The following is a 23,043-nucleotide window of genomic DNA, read 5'->3' as shown; positions in this document are numbered from 1 at the left end:
TGACTCAGTTACACCAGCTCTGTCAGGAGCTTATTGTGGAAGGCTACCTGAAACGTTTGACCCAAGTTAAACAATTTAAAGGCAATGTTACCAAATACTAATTGAGTGTATGTAAACTTCTGACCCACTGGGAATGTGATGAAAGAAATAAAATCTGAAATAAATCATTCTCTCTACTATTATTCTGACATTTCACATTCTTAAAATAAAGTGGTGATCCTAACTGACCTAAGACAGGGAATTTTTACTAGGATTAAATGTCAGGAATTGCGAAAAACTGAGTTTAAATGTATTTGGCTAAGATGTAAACTTCCGACTTCAACTGCTTATCCTAACATCACTTTGTCGGGGAAAGACTCAGCATCAAAACTCAAAAGAACAGACAATGACTCTTCTGTTTCACCACTCACTCCACCCTGTCCGCGTCACACCAAACGACGAGCATCACAAACACCGGGAATCTTCCCCTTCAGTTGGTCAACTTTCACATTTACCGCTACCCTTGTAAATCACTCCTTTCAATGGCGCCCTTTTCTTGAGAGCAAAACAATTCACATCTCTTACTCCCATTAGTTTAACACCGAGCGCCTGCTCCCTCTGTCCAGCAGAAACACATACAATTATCACAAGATCACTTCTGGGTTCCCTCACCGATTCCACAGCACCCACCTCTGTTTTCACCCACCCTGAAACCTCAAATGGATCAGCCAAAAGGCAAGGGTCCACCTTTTCCAAAAACGTCCCTCCTACGGTCACAGACTCATCTTTATCCCGACCCTCGGTGCAAGCCTCGGGCTCCAAGAACTTCACCACACCTACACCGCCGATACTTTTCCCTCATTCACTTTCATTTATCCTCCTGTCTTCAACTGACTCTGCTTACACTTTCTACCATACTTCTTTAAACCATCTCCTTATTTTCAGCTATTTTAACCGATTCAAGCTCACCCTCTACACCTCTCTCATACCCTCTCTGCCTCTCTTCTCCCCTCCATTCCTCCTCCCTATTCGAAGTATAACTCTTCTCATGATAATACTGCACTTCTCCTGACATACATCTTCTTCTTGCCTTGTCAAGGGACGCCATTTAACCAGCTGTCACAATCTCCGTACAATCAACACGAACCCCTCGGGATGTAGCGCTTGCATCCCACCTGTAAAGCAGCTGATTTGTCTTGATGTTCTTCTTTATCAATATCTACCATAACGCTTTTCCATTTCAAACAAGCGCGCTTTGTTTTTCCACAGAGCTATCTCCACAAGGTGACGCTATTTTAACACGCGTGTGGTTGAAACCCAGAGCAAGGTCACACCAAAGATATAACTAACCAGATAGTTCATCTGTGTCGTTTTCAATGGGAGCAAATTACGCATAGCGAGCAGAACAACCAAGTATGTGGGCAGAGCCAAGCACGAGCTTGGCTAGCGAAATCCTATTGGTGCGTTCTAGCATGTATTTGCATGTTTCCGTTAGAGAACGACTTCTCTGTGAAGTGCGCGTGTGCAGTAACTAAATTCGCCTTTGTACTTCTTGCAATTAAAAAAAAATGTCAAGGGATCAAGTCTACAAAACGTAGTGTGCTCTGTTCGTAACATATTTTAGTTTTGCGAACAGAAACTGTATTGAAATCGGGCTTTTGTTCGATGAGAAAATCAGCAGACACTCGGTCCAGTTCCATCTCGCTCCATTCTCTCTCACTGCCGGCTACTGGGCTTCATCTCCTCGCCATATTTTGTGGGGAGTGGCAATTCCATACGGATACTTCAGATTTATACATCCGGTGAAACATCTTGCTCCATGTTCTGTCTTTGGTCACACCACACCGAATGTTCGTAGGCTGATGTACTACAAACATTGCAGCTCCCGTCTTCTCCACACTGTCGCACACAGCCATGGCGGACAGTGCAAGCGAGAGCGACACCGACGGAGCAGGGAGTAGCTCGGTTACCCCGATGTCATCCTCAGCCTCAAATTCGAGCAAGCCGGGAGTAGTCATTTCACAGTTTCGATTAGAGGAGTTAACGAACAGACTAGCCTCACTACAACAAGAGAACAAAGTTCTTAAAATTGAGCTAGAGACGTTCAAACTAAAGTGCAAGGCGCTACAGGAGGAGAATAGGGACCTGCGTAAAGCTAGCGTCACCATTGTGAGTAACTTGTTTTTTTTTGTTGTTGATTAGCCTAGCTAGCTAGCTGACATGAAAAAAAATGCATCTAGACACGTACGCTGAACGTCCGAAATTGCAACTAGGTTAACAAACTAATGTTAACTAACTAACTAGTAGCGAAATAAAGGCAACGGACGTAGCTATCCATGTTAAGAAGCTAGCATTAGTTAGCTTAGAGTGCTAGCGTAGCTAGATGGTTAACTAGCTAGCCTAAATGTTAGCTAGCCCGTTATGTTTTGGTGTTGCTAGCTAGTTAGCCAATGCCAGGTTCATTTGCTAACACCAGTCGATCCATTTGAACAGTCAGTGGTGACCAAGAAGTTGACGTTTGTATCAAACGTTAGTTAACAATTTATTTATTTTTTATTCACTGAATCCTCTGCTGAGGCTTGGTGTTTCCGTTGTTTTTGTGCTTAACTTTACAGCTAACCCTTGACACAACAGTTGAATTTATAATAAATCATTACATACAGTAGCTACGTAGTCTAGTTCAACAACACATACTCTGCCTGTCCAATGCATCGGTATGACTGGCATGGTTTTGATTTTCTTTCTCCTTGTTCCCCTGTTTTGCGCCTGCCACCACCCCCTTTTCTGTCTCTTATTTCGTCGCTATGACTATTGACAGTAAAAAAAATAAAACAATTGCTCGTTCCTCACTCCTTCAGTTACTGTAATGGGCTACTGCTTGAGTCATTGATGGGGGGCGGACTAACTGCTTCCTCTCCAGCTGACACAGACCTTCAATGCAGCAAACCTGCACCGTGTTATTCCTTGTTTTTGCACAGATGCTACTGCAGTCAATTAAAAGTCTTTAACAATAGGAATACCATATTTTAGCACAGAGACAGCTGTGAGCTCTGCCGAGCAGTGTGGTAGAGGTTGACATTAGATTGGCAATGACAAATCACTTCATATGATGCCATTGTTACCCATTCCAACATTTTTGAAGCATCTCTTAACACAATAAAGACATGTTTTATTCTGTGAGCCATCTTGCTGTGAATGCTGCACTCATCTTTTCTGTAAATGTTACCTTCCTCTGTGACTGCAGCAAGCCAGGGCTGAGCAGGAGGAGGAGTTCATCAGCAACACCCTGTTCAAGAAGATCCAGGCTCTGCAGAAGGAGAAGGAGACCCTCGCTGTTAACTATGAGAAAGAGGAGGAATTTCTCACAAATGAACTGTCAAGAAAACTCATGCAAGTAAGTGACAGCCGAAAGAGAACTGGCTCTGGAGCACTAGACTTATGCCAAGTATTTGTCGCAGAGTGAAAATGTAAGGAATTGTGTTTGGGGTGGAGCGCATAACAGCAGTAATGGTTCTTGCCTTAAGTATTTTATTAACCGACTTCATTGCGACCCTAAATTACTCTTGACTGACTCCTCCTATTCCTTGGTTAGGCTATTTGGTCTCTCTTGCAACTGACCCACATGTGGCCCTGTGGCAAGTATGCGCTGTTGACCTTTTGTAGAACTGACTAATGGTTTGATGTGAGAAGAATGAATCTCACTGGACCACTCATGTGTTTTACCAGACCCTTGTTAAAGGTCAAACAGTCTGGAGGCTATTGTTATTGGTCCTGTTCCCTAACATGAAACAGACCTACTTCTGCTCCTATTCTTTAGTGTCAACAGACACTCCTTAGCGTAAAATTGTAGTTGTGGTAGTCATGTCTGTGGTAAGGAGCCACTTCTGTAAACATGGAGACATGCCTGACATACTTTTTCTTGTAAAATGTATTCTAGGGCACCAGGCTAGAACAACGCTAATGTGAATTTGTACTGGAAACCCTGTTCCACAATATCCAAGGCTTCAACAGTAAATGGTTAATAGTATTAGTATTTTCAGTGCTATAGGCTACTACTATAAGGAGTGGGCCACCTATACCCTAGATGTCCTGTATCCACCTTCAGACACGGGTCTCTGTGGCGCTGCCCATTTCTAAACTGTTGTGAGGCTTCATAAATTATGTTTATCTTCAAACAAAACTCTTAGCTCTTGTCAGTAAGATGGTATGCATAGCAGTTAAATACCAGAGGGTTTTTAGGCTAATTTAAGAGAATGTTAACACTTGATGTGGCCTGAAGCTGTTGATCATCTCTGAGAATGTTGGCTGCACAACTCCAGTCTGTTGTGGTGTTTCTATAACCGTCTGTGCCCCGAGAACAGAGGAACGTGAGCTTAGACTGTCAAAATGAACTCTAGCATGCAACTAAAATAGCTGAACCCCCTTTTTCTTAATTGTCCTATGTTTTATTTTTGATCTGATGATTAGTCAGTGCTAGGTATTAGTCACAATCGTCTCATTTTTAACAAGCTATGAGCCACACCCTTTTTATTGGTAGATGGCCAAATGTGGTTGCTTTTGGCAATATCTAGCTGCACCGCCGCCATTTCACAACACATTCTTCTCCAGATCACAATCATTTTTGAGACAAGCAGCACCAACCTATTACCACCTCTATAAAAACGATCTATCAACATCTAGCCACAGTGCTTTAATGCAAATCTTTTTATTAGTTTCTAAGTCACATTGATTTCTGCTCCCACAGTTACAACATGAGAAAGCTGAGTTGGAACAGCACTTGGAGCAGGAGCAGGAGTTCCAGGTCAACAAACTGATGAAGAAGATAAAAAAAATGGAGAATGACACTATATCAAAGCAGCTCACCTTGGAGCAGGTACAGTGACATAATGACACTATGTGAAATGACATTGACAGTGTCTGAATACCCATACTTGCATTCTAAATAGTAGGCTTGGGTGGTATCCAGATTGGCACAAGGTCAGTATGAAGGTATGACAATCTGGCACTGAACACAAGGGGTGCTATTTTCAAACCCCACCGAGCCCCTGTAATCCAAAGGTTAGCAATGGTAACAAGTACATGTAAAATCCTATACAGAATACGAACTAAATGTTAACGATCTCGTTGCAAACATTTTATAGTCTCTGACCTAAACTAATGCAGGACAGACATCCCAGCTCAGAAAGTTATACAAGTAACTAAAAATTGCTACACAGTTTTCTGCATGCACAAATATTAAACAGCAAGGCTCTTGATCCAGAAGGGTTTTCTCTGCTGTTACCAAGCAAAGCTTGATTTTGGAAGAAGCTAAATGTGAGTATTTGTTGCTACTTTTTAAGTAAATACCTGTAATTAACTTGTGCAATACATTAGGAGATAAAGAAGATCATGTTCTTCATTTCACCCATCACATCATTTAATTATGAAGCTTACCGGTAGTCCCATGTTTGTTTACAAGCACAAAACTACGAGAGACCCAGTCACTCACATGTGATCTAGTTACAGTATGGAATTCGCAACTAAATGTTTGCCAGCTAGACGCCTTATCACTATTAAGTTAACTGTCTAAAATGTGCTAAATGCTCTGCAGTTGTGCGTTTGGTTTGCTAATTTAGTAGGTAGCTAGCTATCTAGCGAAGTGGTTAGCCTCTACAGGATCGCCCCCCCCCGCGGGACAGTTGCGCTAACGTGCGCTAATGTGATTAGCATGGTGTAAGTAACAAGATCATTTCCCAGGACAGAGACATGTCTTGGGCAGAAAGCTTAAATTCTTGTTAATCTAACTGCACTGTCCGATTTACAGTAGCTATTAGAATGAAAATATACCATGATATTGTTTGAGTGCAGAACAAAACTTTTATCACGGCAGCTGGTTTGATACATTCACCTCTAAAGGTTAATAATATACTTACATTCAATAATCACGCTTTTATTTGTCATCCTGAGTGTCCCAGAGATAAAAATGTACCATAGTTTTGTTTGATAAAATACATTTTTATATTCAAATGTAAGAACTGGGTTCTACAGCTTGAACCCCTGCTGTGTCTCTAACCCCTGCTGTCTTCTCGCTATATGTTCTATATAGTTATGTACTTGAAAATGTATCCATTTGGGCAGACTTGATACAACATTTTGAACAGTAACGCAATGGTTTGCACGTACACTGCTGCCATCTGTCGGTCAAAATCTAAATTACGCCTGGAGTCCTAAGTCATATAATGGCCTTTCTCTTGCATTTCAAAGATGATGGAACAAAAAAAAGAGAGCATGTTTTTTAATATTTTTTGTATTATCTTTTACCAGATCTAATGTGTTATATTCTCCTACATTAATTTCACATTTCCACAAACTTCAGTGTTTCCTTTCAAATGTTATCAATAATATGCATATCCTTGCTTCAGGTCCTGAGTTACAGGTTTGGGTTTGACATTTTAGGTGAAAAAAAAAGGGTCAGATCATTGAGAGAACTTCAAAGAAATGTAAATAGCGCCAATAATGTTAAAACTATACTAAACAAAAATATAAACCCAACGTGCAACAATTTCAAAAATGTTACTAAGTTACAGTTCAGATAAAGAAATCAGTCAGTTGAAATAAACGTATTTGGCCATAATCTATTGATTTCACGTCACTGGGCAGGGGCACAGCCATGGGTAGGCCTTGGGAGCTGGGCCCACCCACTGGGGAGCCAGGCCGGGCAATCAGAATACGTTTTTCCCCACAAAATGGCTTTATTACAGACAGAAATACTCCTCAGTTTCATCAGCTGTCCGGGTGGCTGGTCTCAGATGTTTCTACAGGTGAAGAAGCCGGATGTGGCGGTCCTGGGCTGGCGTGGTTATACTTGCACGGTCTGCGGTTGTGAGGCCGGTTGGACATACTGCTAAATTCTTTAAAATGAAGTTGGAGGTGGCTTATGGTAGAGAAATGAACATTAAATTCTGGCAACGGCTCTGGTGGACATTCCTGCAGCCAGCATGCAAGTTGCACGCTCCTTCATCTTGAGACATCTGTGGCCTTTTATTGTCCCCAGTACAAGGTGTACCTGTGTAATGATCATGCTGTTTAATCTGCTTCTTGATATGGCAAACCTGTCAGGTGAGTGGATTATCCTGGCAAAGGAGAAATGCTCACTAACAGAGTTGTAAACCACATTTGAGAGAAATCAAATGTTTGTGCCCATGGAACATATTATCTCAGCTCATGAAACATGGGACCAACACTTTACGTGTTGCGTTTTATATTTTTGTTCAGTATAGTAGATTATTTTTTTCCCGCCGTATTTAACAACAGTTGTTAATCATATATGGTGACGCGCCGTACCAAAATGAACAAATGGTGGGAATCAACGTAATTGCACATTAGATGACGCGTTCTTAGTATGGATGAGCTTAGTATGTTCATATTTTTTGGTTACTGCATTCGATTTTACTTAACAGTACGTTCTAAATAGTATGTAGTACCATTAGTATGCAGTTTTAGTAAGTGGTAGGCAAGACAGTGGTCAGAGACAGCAATTGTCTTGGTGCAGCTGAGTCTCTCCTGAGGACATCATGTCGGCACTCCCACTTAAGGGCATGTGCATTACCATGATGGAGTGTAGAATTTTGTGTGTGGGTGCGCATTTATTTGTGGAAGGTAAGATGTTTTCAAGCTGAATATCTCTTTGCTGTGTTCCCTTTGTTTCCAGCTAAGGCGTGAGAAGATTGACCTCGAAAACACATTAGAGCAAGAACAAGAGGCTCTTGTCAATAGACTGTGGAAGCGCATGGACAAATTGGAGGCAGAGAAAAGGTAGTCTTTTGTTCTGTAGCAACCATATATTCTTTAAGAGTAGTATGTTTAGATCTAGAAAAACCTAGGTGCTGGAGTCTGGGAATGGTTGAAAGTAAACAAAATGAACCTTCACACTGTTGTATGCTCTCTATTGATTCTCTTTATTAGGACAGTAGGAATAACCTATACAATGGTAAAAGGCTGACTTTTCCCTGTGTTGATTCATTGGAGCTCACTTGTCTTTGACAGAATCCTCCAGGAGAAGTTGGACCAGCCTGTGTCTGCTCCTCCCTCCCCCAGGGATGTTTCCATGGAGATTGACTCTCCGGAGAACATGATGCGGCATATCCGCTTCCTGAAGGACGAAGTGGAGAGGCTGAAGAAGAGCCTCCGTACCACCGAGCTGCAGCGTGAGTTTGAAAGGCTAATGGTCAACAGTGAATTTATCATGACGTGACCTGGTTACGTAGAACCCATAAAACTAGATACAGTAGTCTGCCACAATTCGGAAAAGATTTGGTGCCCAAGGAGGCTTTCATATGGCTTTGCTGTAGATTTACAGTCAATTATTTTAACTCATGTGTTTTGTTCAGATTTCGGAGTGTTTAATAGTCACATGGACATGGTTGCAGATGTGATTGCAGGGTACAGTAAACATCTTAGGCTCCAACATGCAGGTCTAAGTTAAATAAAATAATGAAAATGGTCATAAAAAAACAACAATAGAAATAGCACTATATAACTGTAACCATGATGAATAAATAAATATCCATTGGGGTGGAGGCAGAGTAGACTTGAGGGAGTGGGGGGGAATGACCGTAGGGGGAGCAGCATGACCATTGAGGGGGTGTGGGGACCAAGTGAAATAAAACATTATTATTATTAACAACTGAAACAGTGATGAATGTCGTTGGGGTGGGGGCAGAGTAAAAGTCTGTTGGGTGGGGGGAACATGTCCGTAGGGGGAGTAGCGGGTGGAGCTGGTGGCTACTGGTGACTATTCAGCAGCCTGATGGTCTGAGGGTAGAAACTATTGGCCAGTCTTCCAGTTGACATGATGCTCCTGTACGGCCCGTGTCTTAGTGATGGCGGTGGAGTTGCCGTACCATGTGATCTTAGAACAACAGTGGTAGTGGGTCACGGTAGACTGCTCCTCTTTACAGATGTTCAATTTGGGAACGATGGTCATATTATCACTCAAACAAATGTGAACACGCAAAGTTTCACCCTCAGACCAAACACGCACTCACATTTCCAACGGCAAGTTCCCAGTAGACCATAATCAAGCTCTTTTTCAATCCCTCAATATTATCTCTGTGCAGATCTGTCATTTCTTCTCAAATATCCTTAACTTTCTCAGTGAAACCTAACTCTGTTTTAGGAGTTGACCGGTCCAGTTCAGCCAGAGTCTCGAAAATCCTAGACCTAGGCCAACGGCATGGAACATTGTTTACATTGTGGGAGGCAACCTGTTGGCCTAGGACAGGGGTCAGCAACAGGCCAAAACTGGCCAGCGAGTGATCTTGTCGCAATGTAATCAATGTATGAAATACAATCTATTTTTGGGCGTAGTTGTGGTAAATTTTCCATGTGCAAATTATTATAATTGTGTTCTGGCCCCCTGACCATTCGCTCTGACAAATATCGGCCCGTGGCTGAATCTATTTGCATACCCCTGGCTTAGGGCAGTGTTTTCCCAACTCCAGTCCTTGAGTATCCGCAACAGTACACCATTTTGTTTTAGCCCTGGGCAAGCACACCTAATTCAACTAATCATCAGGCAACAGCAACAAATGTGTGCTGTTGGGGAACACTGGCGTAGGGAGACGAGTTCAGCAGAAGGCTGCTCTGTTTATATATTTGGCCACCAGAGGGAGCTGTCATATCAATCTATCATGTCTAAAGCTCTTGGACCAAAATACTAACAAGTTGATGAAATCATGGACTTAAATACCAGAAACCTCTGTCATTAGAGACCAGACTTTACCTATTATATTTAGGTGCAATAGCTGCTGTACTACAGCAATAAAGAGCATAGACGAACACTTTTGGAAAATACTGTTGCATCTTTGCTCTCTCAGAAAAATACATTGTTGTGTTATGACTCGTTGTTATGTAATGGTGTTGCATTGGTTTTTGATGAAACTTTATTTGTCCGTCCCCTCCCAGACACAGAGAAGCGGGCCCAGTACATTGAGGAGGAGCGGCACATGCGTGAGGAGAACATCCGTCTGCAGAGGAAGCTGCAGAGAGAGATGGAGCGCCGCGAAGCCCTGTGTAGACAGCTGTCTGAGAGCGAGTCCAGTCTGGAGATGGACGACGAGAGGTAGACATGAAACCACAACCCACAAAACCCTCTGGTCCAACTTCACCATCTCCAACCAATGTTTAGTCTCTGCTCCACTGTCAGCCATGCAAAACCAACCATCCAATAAGCAACCCCACCCCACACTCTCACTTCCTTTCTGTTTCAGACAGCAAATCATTGCTCAAGGGATTTGGGAGTGATATTTAGAGACAGAAGTTAATTGTCTAAACTATGGTCTTTTCACCCTTCAGGTACTTCAATGAGATGTCAGCTCAAGGCCTGCGAGCACGGACAGTGTCCAGTCCCATCCCATACACTCCTTCCCCCAGCTCCAGCCGACCCATATCACCTGGTAGGGTATAGTTACAGGAAGTCCATGGCCCATGTCCAACACCACATAACCACTACACCTCTGTTTTATGAATATCAATATCACTGGGTGAAGGAAGAGGAAGGTCCACATCCAAAAAGAGCACCTTTGACTCTGTTGTATATTGTATTGTAATATGAATAGATGTATTCCGTTAATCATTAAGTAACATTGTATCTAGCTGTGTCTCTGGAACACTCTGTTACAGGTTGATAGATCCTTACTGATAATTGGGTGAATTTAAGGTCCCCTTGGTACAAGTCCTGTCTCGGTTGCAAGGTCTCTGCTTGTTTTGAACGTCGGGTCAACAGGAATATCAAAATATTAAATCTATTAAGTTCAATTGTAAACCGATTCAGGCAGCACATGGCTTATCCCCTGAAATTAAATGCTATTTACAGTGCTTTCGGAAAGTATTCATACCCCTTCACTTTTTCCACATTTTGTTACGTTACAGCCTTATTCTAAAATGGACAAAAAAGTAAAATTAAATAATTATCATCAGTCTCCACACAATACCCCATAATGACAAAGCGAAAACGAGTTTGTAGAATTTTTTTTACAAATGTATTCGGAATAAAAAACACCTTATTTACATAAGTATTCAGGGTCTTTGCTATGGGACTCGAAATAGAGTTCAGGTGCATCCTGTTTCCATTGATCATCCTTGAGATGTTTCTACAACTTGATTGGAACCCACCTGTGGTAAATTTCATTGATTGTAAATTATTTAGAAGGCACACACCTGTCTATATAAGGTCCCACAGTTGACAGTGCATGTCAGAGCAAAAACCAAGCCATGAGGTCGAAGGAATTGTCCGTAGAGCTCCGAGACAGGATTATGTCGAGGAACAGATCTGGGAAAGGGTACTAAAAAGGTTCTGCAGCATTGAAGGTCCCCAAGAACACAGTGGCCTCCATCAGTCATAAATGGAAGAAGTTTGGAACCACCAAGACTCTTCTTAGAGCTGGCTGCCAGTCCAAACTGAGCAATCGGGGGGAAAAGGGCCTTGGCCAGAGAAGTGACCAAGAACCCGATGGTTACTCTGACCGAGCTCCAGAGTTCCTCTGTGGAGATAGGATAAACTTCCAGAAGGACAACTATCTCTGCAGCACTCTACCAATCAGGCCTTTTTGGTAGAGTGGCCAGACAGAAGCCACTCCTCCTTAAAAGGCACATGACAGCCCGCTTGGAGTTTGCCAAAAGGCACCTAAAGGACTCTCAGAACATGTGAAACAAGATTTTCTGGTCTGATGAAACCAAGATCGAACCCTTTGGCCTGAATGCCAAGCGTTACGTCTTGAGGAACCTGGCACCATCCCTATGCTGAAGCATGGTGGTGGCAGCATCATGCTGTGGGGATGTTTTTCAGAGGCAGGGACTGGGAGACTAGTCAGGATCGAGAGATGGATGAACGGAGCAAAGTACAGATGGATCCTTGTTGAAAACCTGCTCCAGAGCACTCAGGACCTCAGACTGGGGTGAAGGTTCGCCTTTCAACAGGACAACGACCCTAAGCACACAGCCAAGACAATGCAGGAGTGGCTTCGGGACAAGTCTCTGAATGTCCTTGAGTGGCCCAGCCAGAGCCTGGACTTGAACCCAATCGAACATCTCTGGAGAGACCTGAAAATAGCTGTGTGAAGCTCCCCATCCAACCTGATAGAGCTTAAGAGGATCTGCAGAGAAGAATGGGAGAAACTCTCCAAATATAGGTGTGCCAAGCTTGTAGCGTCATACCCAAGAAGACTGGAGGATGTAATCGCTGCCAAAGGTGCTTCAACAAAGTACTGAGTAAATGGTCTGAATACTTATGTAAATGTGATATTTCAGTTTGACATTTTTTATAATTTATTTAAAAATGTCTATCCATTTTTGCTTTGTCATTATTGGGTATTTTGTGTAGATTGATGAGTTAAAAAAAATATATATTTAATCAATTTTAGAATAAGGCTGTAACGTAACAAAATGTGGCGAAAGTCTAGGGGTTTGAATACTTTCCGAATGCACTGTATATCCCTAACCACATTGTTTTCCCTGAAAATGACAGACATTTCTTGACAGTTTCCAAAGTTAATACCAATTGAAGGAGAGTCTGTTTCGGTGACATCCTTTGCCAGGATCAAGTTCCTTTGAGTGATCCTCCTAGCACATCCTGTTATGCAGAAAGAGATCCTGCAACTAGGGCTGGGTGATATAGCCAAAATATGTCACAATATTTTTAAATGTTTATGCTATTTTATGTTTCTGAATATTACAAGTTTTAAACATGTTTTATGATTAGTGCTTGACCCTAGAATGGAAACAAGTGATTTTAATGGCCTTATTTTTATTCTGATGGTTGTCTACTCAACCAAACTAGGACAACTGACAGTGAAGTAGTCCAATTTTGTATACCTTTTCATTTAATTTAGCACTGTATCAAAACATTGTTATAGGCGGTATTGTAAAAATCCATACCAGTATTCGCAATATATCGCCCAGCCCTACCTGCGACACACAGGTGCCGTATTCATCACTAAGCAACCGTGGTTTACGTTATCAGATGGAGTTGAAGGAAATCATGTGTAGCTAAGGCTGTCACGTAACAAAATGTGGAAAAAGTCAAGGGGTCTGAATACTTTCCGAATGCACTGTAAAACACATTGCAAACTCAATAACGTTTTCTCCTCTCCTCCAGGTCTGTCGTACGGCAGTCACACAGTTGGGTTCACTCCCCCGGCCACCCTGTCCAGAGCCGCCATCGCTCACTTCAACGCCCCCGCCCTGCACGTCCATGGAAGTGCCTCCCACGCCGTAGCGGTAAGTCTGCGCCGCACCTATCAAGACAAGCAATGGACATCTGAATCAGTTTAATTTACAGTGCACTTAATAGTGCTATTTAAGTGTCTTGTGAGATGTTAATCTAACTCCTAACAGGCACTACACTGGGGCATCGCTAAAGCAGGATTTTTTTTTTTACGCGTTACTTTTGGGCAGAGCAAGCAGAGGGTGAGCCACTTTATCCTATTGTTCTCAGTTGTGAGCTGCTCGTTGACATCCTGAAAATGGAACCAGATTGTAATTTTACGCTTGCGCTGCTTATGCCTTAGGTTTCATTGAAATGAATAGGAGCGTCTCACGGTCGGCAAGTTACACATCTAGTGTAGCAGATCGGTTAGGGAGTTCTGTAGTGAATAGACCTAGTGTTTGGCTAGGGTGTGGATCAGGATTGTGAGCAGTACTGCTGGTTATTTGGTACCTCGGGATACATTCATCTTCAGTATCAGATTATTTCTCATGGATTTACCATGACACCGCCAAGAAAATAAATGGGGTTGAAGTGTAGATGGATGAATACCAGTTGTCCTCTAAAATGGCTCAATGGCACTAACCCAAAATGCCCCGACTGGATATCATGGGAGTGTACATTGATCCGTGCTGAGATGTAGCGTTAGTTGATCTCCTACCAACAACATGGAGGAGGGCTTGGAGTATGTGGCCCATTAATCTTTATGTTGTGTTTATCTAATCTGGATCACATTGTCATTTGTTTGCTCCTGTGTCAGTCATTTGACATAACTAGCCTGTATGGTATTCCACATGACTATATGAATCAAATGAGGTCTAATCGATCGGCATATAGAATTTTGCCCAACTAGCACCATTGTGCTTGTATTGCGAAACCTATTTAATACACCTATGATGGACCATGTAGACGCTCTCAAGTCCATTGATAAGGTAGTAGAATGCTCTTGATTTATACTGAACAAAAATATAATTGGAACATGCAACTATTGCATAGATTTTTACTGAGTTACAGTTCATATGAGGAAATCGGTATGAAGAAATTAGGCCCTAATCTATGGATTTCACATAACATGGAATACAGATATAGATCTGTTGGTCACAGATACCTTTAAACAATGGGCCTCGCAATGGGCCTCAGGATCTCATGGTATCGATAAAATGCAATTGTGTTCGCAGCTTACACCTGCCCATACCATAACCCCACAGCCACCATGGGGGACTCTGTTTACAACGTTGACTTAAGCAAACCACTCGCCCACACAACGCCATACGGTTGTGAGGCCGGTTGGACGTACTGCCAAATTCTCTAAAAGTATGGAGGCGGCTTATGGTAGAGAAATTAACATTAAGTTCTCTGGCAACAGCTCTGGTGGACGTTCCTGTAGTCAGCATGCCAATTGCACACTCCCTCAACTTGAGGCATTGTGTTGTGTGACAAAACTGCACATTTTAGTGACCTTTTATTGTCCCCAGCACAAGGTGCACCTGTGTAATGATCATGCTGTTTAATCAGCTTTTTGGTATGACACACCTGTTAGGTGGATGGATTATATTGGTAAAGGAGAAATTTTCACCAATCAGGATGTAAACACATTTGTCCACAAAATGTAAGAAACTTTTTGTGAGTATGGAACATTTCTACTATCTTTAATTTCAGCTCATGAAACATGGGACCAACACTTTACATGTTGCGTTTTTATATTTTTGTTCAGTGTAGTATATTTCAGTTCCATAGCCTATATGCCCAAAGATAACCTTTTCTCATACCATTGGTAACAATCTTGTAGGACCTCCCTTGCCTGTCTTTAAGTGTCCTTCCGGTGTCTGTGTTAAACTCAGCAGGTCCTCTCCCAGTGCCAGAAGGACCTGTGTGTGTCTGCCGTTCCATCTCTCTCATTACCACAGGCTTTAGGACGTTCCGTTCCCTCGCACCTCCCTATGCAGGTCACTATGCCCCATTTGTTCCATTGCTGCACAGACAGACCTGGGAGCAGGCTAGAGCAATATGGATTATTCATTGCAAATGGACACTAAAATATACAAATGTTCTGAGTAGGAGACTGAGTAGAACATCTTGTGATTACATCAGTGACTTTCTGCTGCTGACGCCTCCCGGCTCAATGTCAACATTGTCTCTGTAGAGTGAAGCCATTCCCTGTGGTTATGGAGACAGGTTAACCAACGTTGTTTCCATGTGTCTGACTGGCTGCTGGGAGGAGACACAGGAGTTCACCCTCCTCTCATCAGGTACCAGGAACACCCTGGGGTTGAAACCAGTTTCAGCTCAGTCAAGGCTCAGAGAGATTACTCTGAACTGAAGACTGAAATTAGTTTTTGGTTTCCTTGCGATCGCCCATAGGAAAAGGGACAAGCGCTCTTATTTTTTTCCTGTGTGTTTCCATGGTAACACTGAGTGCTCCAGGGATGAGTATGTCAGCTTGTGCCTCTGAAGTGTGTTAGTTTCTGGGTGGCAGCCGTCATTACGAAGACCCTAGAGCTCATTAGCACTAAGTGGTGGTGACTTCAAGCCAGCCACCCGGACACTCATCAAAGCCAGAGTCTGTTCACCAGCTATTTGCCAGCACTTTGAATTTGTTTGACTCGCCAATGCTCACACAAGAGGGTTACTGTTTACGGAAAAGGATTTGATGGTGTTCGATTTCAAATACTGTAAAACTTCAATTAATATCCCAGGAGTTGATTTGCTTTAAATCTCTGAACACAACAGGTGCTTCTTTTAGACTGGCTGCTATTTCCTTCACACACACAGCTTTTGCTCATTTTCATAGTTAATTGTTTAATTCCAGCATTCACTTCTAGCATTTTAATAACACAGTGAAGGAAATTCGATTTTTTTTCAGTTGATACAAAAGAAACGTGACAGTGTCTTAGTATGCCTTTGTTTTAAGAATAAAATACTAAACTTTCCCTTGACACAATAATTATTAGATTGAGGTGTTGGGTTAAATGCAGAAGACACATTTCAGTTGAAGGCATTCAGTTGTACAACTGACTAGGTATCCCCCTTTCCCTTATTCTCTCTTGACTGTACATTTTCAGCAGTTCTTACTTTAGCCACTGGAGGGCAATCAGCCACTTTCTGGGGGTCTATTCTCCCGAAGTTGACTGTTTGTGCTTACAAGTTAGCTAGCAATTCTCTAGCAGTTTCTTACTGGCGATTTAAAAACAGATGTTTGAGTCATTATTAAATGAATTAATGTAACAAATCAATCATTAAACCTCGTAAACGTGTCATGGTAATTCATGGTAACTTCGTTAACAATTCATTTAGACCCGGCGTATATTTTAAACAGGTTTTGATAATTTGATATGTGTGCCGTTGCCCAGCTATTAAAAGGGATAGGCGGCTATTTGAGACTGCGCTTTTAATTGAAGTTTTTTTGGTACAAGCTTTTGAGAAGGGGATATTTTGAAAGAGAATTGACTTAACTGAGAATGTTTCTCACTTCCACCTGTCTTCCCTCTTTTCTTCAAAACAGAGGCCCTCCCCGAGAAGAAGCAACAGCCCTGACAAATTCAAACGTCCGACACCACCGCCCTCCCCTAATACACACTCAGGGGCGCAGCCTCTGCACCCACTCCCCCCGCCGGCCCAGCCGATGGTCCAGTCCATGTCCTCTCCGGCAGCTATGTCGCAGCATGCAGCGCATCCCCCCTCCCAGCCTTAACATGTGTGCTATTTCATGCTACGCTACTTCGACAACCTGGGAGTTGAAACCCAACAGAGCAAGTTTCTATGAGCTGGCAGAAGACCTGAAGCAACACAGGATGTCCTATGAGGAATTGACTGACTTTAACAGCGCTTCTGGGATTTGTAGGCCCATATCTGTTCACCTTGTCTTGTACATTTGTTTTTTGCTTAGAACTGTCGCCGATTGGAATTGTTATTGTGGCACTGACGACCAACACGTATGGTAACAACGTCTGTAGTGGTGTTTGTGGGCAGGGTGTGTTGGATCCCTTCCATGTCTACAATACCACATTTCAACTGCATTAATGTGCCCCCCCCGTTTAAAAGCAACTTGAGCAGTTGCATCCCAGTAAGAATTGCTTAAGTCAGATGTATTGTATCCCAGACATGATCAGCGAGAGCTAGCGCAAATATATGTTTTGTTTTTTTCCTGAAAGAATTTTAATGCCACACTGCTCGTCAAAAAAAGAACCACAACAAGGAAGATGGACACTGGTACATAAACCACAGATAAATGTTGCCTATTTGAGGTGTTAAAATGTAGTCTGAGGCGTTACAATGTATGTAGTCATGTACTCGTTTCTGTCTCTCTCGCTCTCATGTAGTTCTAGAAGCTTCTATCATCTCTGTGGATATTCCTCGTCAGAAAACAACATAATGCTCTTTACACTAAGTATACTGCTATAACATTCTAAATGAATGGTACTGTTGAACTACATTTCTATGTATGATTAAAAGCTCTCGAAGATTTATTCTGATTTGAGTGTGTTTGTTTTGCACAATATGTGGCATCTCTTGTCTGTTCATGTTTTACTGGAGGTTGTTGTGTGACAGTGTATACAGGTAACTGCCAAAATAATAAAGTGCTTGAGTAAATTAGGAATACAAAGTATATTGAAAGAAGGTGCTTCTGCATAGGTTTGGTTCCTGAATTTAATTAGGCAATTAACATCCTATCATGCTTAGGGTCATGTATAAAAATGCTGGGTAGGCCATCATTTTGACTACCATGGCTATTTATTTATTTATTTCACCTTTATTTAACCAGGTAGGCAAGTTGAGAACAAGTTCTCATTTACAATTGTGACCTGGCTAAGATAAAGCAAAGCTGTTTGGCACACACAACAACAGAGTTACACATGGTGTAAAACAAACATACAGTCAATAATATAGTAGAAAAATAAGTATATATGCAAATGAGGTGAGATAAGGGAGGTAAAGGCAAAAAAGGCCATGGTGGCAAAGTAAATACAATATAGCAAGTAAAACACTGGAATAGTAGATTTGCAGTGGAAGAAAGTGCAAAGTAGAAAAATAAATAATGGGGTGCAAAGGAGCAAAATAAATAAATACAGTAGGGGAAGAGGTAGTTGTTTGGGCTAAATTATAGATGGGCTATGTACAGGTGCAGTAATCTGTGAGCTGCTCTGACAGCTGGTGCTTAAAGCTAGTGAGGGGGATAAGTGTTTCCAGTTTTAGAGATTTTTGTACTTCGTTCCAGTCATTGGCAGCAGAGAACTGGAAGGAGAGGCGGCCGGAGGAGGAATTGGCTTTGGGGGTGACCAGAGAGATATACCTGCTGGAGCGCGTGCTACAGGTGGGTGCTGCTATGGTGACCAGCGAGCTGAGATAAGGGGGAACTTTACCTAGCAGGGTCTTGTAGATGACCTGGAGCCAGTGGGTTTGGCGACGAGTATGAAGCGAGGGCCAGCCAACGAGAGTGTACAGGTCGCAGTGGTGGGTAGTATATGGGGCTTTGGTGACAAAACGGATGGCACTGTGATAGACTGCATCCAATTTATTGAGTAGGGTATTGAAGGCTAGGATTGGTAGGGGATTGGTAGGATGGTCAGTTTTATGAGGGAATGTTTGGCAGCATGAGTGAAAGATGCTTTGTTGCGAAATAGGAAGCCAATTCTAGATTTAACTTTGGATTGGAGATGTTTGATGTGAGTCTGGAAGGAGAGTTTACAGTCTAACCAGACACCTAGGTATTTGTAGTTGTCCACATATTCTAAGTCAGAACCGTCCAGAGTAGTGATGCTGGACGGGCGGACAGGTGCAGGCAGCGATCGATTGAAGAGCATGCATTTAGTTTTACTTGTATTTAAGAGGCCACGGAAGGAGAGTTATATGGCATTGAAGCTATGCCCCCATAGTATGACAATGCCTCCATCCACAGGCCATGAGTGGTCACTAAATGGTTTGATGAGAATGAAAACTATGTAAACCATATGCCATGGCAGTCTCAGTCACCAGATCTCAACCCAATTAAACACTTATGGGAGATTCTGGAGCGGTGCCTGAGACAGCGTTTTCCACTACCATCAACGAACCGGCAATTTCTTTTGGAAGAATAGTGTCGCATCCCTCCAGTAGAGTTCCAGACCCATTGAAGCTGTTCTGCTCGTGGTGGCCCAACACCCTATTAACACAATTTATGTTGCTGTTTCCTTCGCACACCTCCCTTTTGCTCACAATTGTATAAAGTTGACTAGATGTCCTTTGGATGGTGAACCATCCTTGATACACATGGTAAACTGTTGAGTGTGAAAAACCCAGCAGCGTTGCAGTTCTTGACACAAACCGGTGCCCCTGGCACCTACTACCATACCCCTTTCAAAGGCACAAATATTTTGTCTTCCCCTTTCACCCTCTGAATGGCACACACACACACAATCCATGTCTCAATAGTCTCAAGACTTAAAAATCATTCTTTAACCTGTCTCCTTCCCTTCATCTACACTGATTGAAGTGGATTTAAAAAGTATCATCAATAAGGGATCATAACTTTCACCTGGTCAGTATATGTCATGGAAAGAGCAGGTGTTACTAATGTTTTGTACACTGTGTATATCCCTCATTCTGACAGATTTTAGATGTTAATACCAGCATTGAATACACATAATCGTGGATTATCTGAAGTATGCACTGTTCTGTCAAATGTATTTCAGTCCCTCTTGTTTTTGGCATAACCCTGAGCTGAACTTCTGTTACGTAAAATGAACCTCTGGCACTAATAAAGTAATTGACTGGAAATTATATTTCCAAAGGTGTGAATGTGCTGTGTGTCAGTGTTAATTTGAGGAGAATTACGTGTAATGTCCTTAATGTCTCAGCCTTTGAGTCCTGAAAACAGACCTCACTTCCAACATTCCAGTGTTTTCTTGGTGCTACAGCAAAAGCAGAGGACAATGGGCAATTGAATCGTACACTGGCTTCAGTCAAACGCTATCCCACTCTGGCAAGGAACTAGGTTATTCCCAATACCAGAACCACTCATACTGTTGAGTAATCCCCTCTACCTTTGAGCCGCTGTGTGTGTGTGAGATACTAGATAAATAGCCCAGCTTTCTCCTGTTACCGCTTACACCCTAAACTAGATGTTCATCTAGCTTCAAAAATATTTAATTTCAAGCAGCTCTCTCAATAGCTCGCCTCTCTCCCCCTGGCTGTGCACCCACACCCAAACGTCAAGTCTGCCTGGTTTGGACTGGTTCAAGCCAGTGGGGAAAGCGGCTTTTCATGACTCCACTCTCCAGGGAGATTAAATATGATTGCAATAACCCCAAGGACTGGGCGGGAACTTGATCCTACAGATTTTGGCCTCAGGTCGGGTGGACAGATGACTGATTCACATTCACACATTTGGACCAAAAAACCTCCATTAAAACAATGTATGCGATAGCCATGTTGAAAGAGCTTTTTATAAAAAAAAATGTTTTACATGTGATATGATAGACACCTCTGCGTGTAATTTTTTAATCATGCAGAGCTAGCAACTCTAACTAATCCAAGCAGGGATCCAGATTGGACAATGAATGGAGCCATGCTGTTAAGGCTTCGTCCCCTTTAGTCCGGGCTCTCAGAACCTGGTGGCAGAGCATACACTGGCGTTTATTCACCCTGCGGGGAATTTCTGTGTTTTCAACAACAGAACCGCTCACCATGATGGGTTTCATGGAACTGAACAGCTGGTTGCTGCTCTTGAGGTCTCCGTTAGTGTGAATGTGGACAGATGATGCTGCGAAAGGGATAACATTTAGCCTCTCTAAAAGTGTCAGTCTTGGTCATCTTCCCAGAGCTGCTGTGAAAAGTGTGTAAGTATATTACATTTTGGTAGACAGAAGGTGCCCTTTGGTAAAAGGGGTGAATTGGTCATCAAAAAGAAAGGAGGACCAAGGCACTCTTTCGTATAATGAATTAAAATGCTTTATTGGTATGGCATTTTCAATAGAAACAAAGTTTTTTAAAAACGCGTTTCGGCTGCATGACCTTCAGTTGAAACGAAGGCCATGCAGCCGAAATGATTTTGCCACCACCATGCTTCATAGTGGTGATGGCGCCAGGTTTCCTCCAGACGTGACGCTTGCCATTCAGGCCAAAGAGTTCAATCTTGGTTTCATCAGACCAGAGCATCTTGTTTCTCATGATCTGAGAGTCCTTTAGGTGCCTTTTGGAAAACTCCAAGCAGGCTGTTATGTGCCTTTTACTGAGGAGTGGCTTCTGTCTGGCCTGATTGGTGGAGTGGTGCAGAGATGGTTGTACTTCTGGAAGGTTCTCCCATCTCCACAGAGGAACTCTGGAGCTCTATCAGAGTGACCATCGGGTTCTTGGTCACCTCCCTAACCAGGGACCTTCTCCCCCGATTGCTCAGTTTGGCCGGGCGGCCAGCTCTAGGAAGAGTCTTCGTGGCTACAAACTTCTTCCATTTAAGAGTGATGGAGTTCACTGTGTTCTTGGGTACCTTCAATGCTGCAGAAATGTTTTGGTACCCTTCCCCAGATCTGTGCCTCGACACAATTCTTTCTAGGAGCTCTAAGGGGAGTTCCTTCGACCTCATGGCTTGGTTTTTGCTCTGACATGCACTGTCAACTGTGGGACCTTATATAGACAGGTGTGTGTCTTTCCAAATTATGTCCAATCAATTGAATTTACCACAGGTGGACTCCAATCAAGATGTAGAAACATCTCAAGGACACATGAGCTCAATTTCGAGTCTCGTAGCAAAGGGTCTGAATACTTATTTAAATAAGGTATTTCTGTTATTTATTTTTAATACATTTGCAAAAAATTCTAAAAACCTTTTTTCGCTTTGTCATTATGGGGTATTGTGTGTAGATTGATGAGGACATTTTTTTATTTAATCCATTTTAGAATAACGCTAAAAAGTGGAAAAAGAGGTCTGAATACTTTCCGAATGCACTGTAGGCTAGTCAGAGATCAATATTGAGTGTAACATGATTTGCTTTTTATCATTGCTGAATATGAAACAAATATTACAAATTATGTATTTTAAAGCTTTATTGAACTTTCTTTAATATAGTTTATTAAGTCAGTTCAGTTAGCTATCTCAGGAAACCTGGTCAGAAGTAACATGTCATTGCAATGCTGGAGAAAAATGCAATTAACTGTACTCCATTCTCAATACTTCCCTCTCTTTTCAAGGAGAAGGGGATTACGAATTCTATGTCGTCCCGTAAGACCCCTCAGAGTTTGACTGTGGGAAACTGCATCAAAGTTCCTTGGGAACATTAGGTACTACAGTGTAAAAAACCTTGCCTATATCTCCACTCTTCCCAAATCCCTCAAGAGTCGGGACTATAACCCAGAATGGAGCTGTAAGCCTTCCACTGGCCTTCTCTGGTGTGGTACAATTGTTGCAATACTGTGCATTCAATTTGTGGTGAGCTGAGGAAAGAATTTACTCTTGAAGGACACAATTAAAAGTCCTTATCATCAATCAAATGTAACATAGTTGCTGGAAACTAACTTTCTGCAAAACCAATGACAGATCTGGCTGATTTGTGACTATTGAACATGTGCATAAGGAATAAATCACATTATTGGTTATGGGTGTAACTTGAGGCATTATCACTAAATTACCCTCATTATGTTGAACCAGGATTTTGTTGACTCAGTATAGCACTATTAGGTGTAATGTCTTGAAAACTTGCTAGAATATGTTGTGTGTTGCTAATTGCCAACATTCCTTTCTAGACGCCCCTGAAGCATTTCAAGTTACCTGTGGGTCTATTTGGAAGTGCACTGCCTGTCAATCTAAGGCTGTGTTTACATAGCCACCCTAAGAACCCCAAACTGATTTT

At 42.3% G+C, this 23,043-nt stretch overlaps 1 protein-coding gene across 1 annotated transcript; it reads left to right on the top strand.

The window, feature by feature from the left end:
* The first annotated feature begins 1,504 nt into the window (after window positions 1-1,504).
* On the top strand, window positions 1,505-17,688 carry LOC106577147 (coiled-coil domain-containing protein 6). The gene is made up of 9 exons (XM_014154939.2): window positions 1,505-2,148; window positions 3,224-3,373; window positions 4,724-4,852; window positions 7,670-7,773; window positions 8,005-8,165; window positions 9,925-10,081; window positions 10,315-10,415; window positions 13,115-13,236; window positions 16,725-17,688. Exons 1-9 carry the CDS (start codon window positions 1,894-1,896, stop codon window positions 16,911-16,913), a joined length of 1,368 nt encoding a protein of 455 aa, XP_014010414.1. The 5' UTR covers window positions 1,505-1,893; the 3' UTR covers window positions 16,914-17,688.
* The last annotated feature ends 5,355 nt before the right edge of the window (window positions 17,689-23,043 follow it).

This window comes from Salmo salar, chromosome ssa18, assembly GCF_905237065.1.
Source record: "Salmo salar chromosome ssa18, Ssal_v3.1, whole genome shotgun sequence".
Taxonomy (NCBI): Eukaryota; Metazoa; Chordata; class Actinopteri; order Salmoniformes; family Salmonidae; genus Salmo; species Salmo salar.
Note: the sequence above shows the minus strand (reverse complement) of the source record. Positions and strands in the feature narration are given on the sequence as shown.

What these genes read in the sequence shown, in the direction of transcription:
- LOC106577147 (XM_014154939.2), top strand. Translation starts at nt 1,894, where the DNA reads ATGGCGGACAGTGCAAGCGAGAGCGACACCGACGGAGCAGGGAGTAGC. An exon ending in CCGTACCACCGAGCTGCAGC is followed by an intron (nt 8,166 to 9,924) that starts GTGAGTTTGAAA and finishes GTCCCCTCCCAG; the next exon opens with ACACAGAGAAGCGGGCCCAG. An exon ending in CTGGAGATGGACGACGAGAG is followed by an intron (nt 10,082 to 10,314) that starts GTAGACATGAAA and finishes TTCACCCTTCAG; the next exon opens with GTACTTCAATGAGATGTCAG.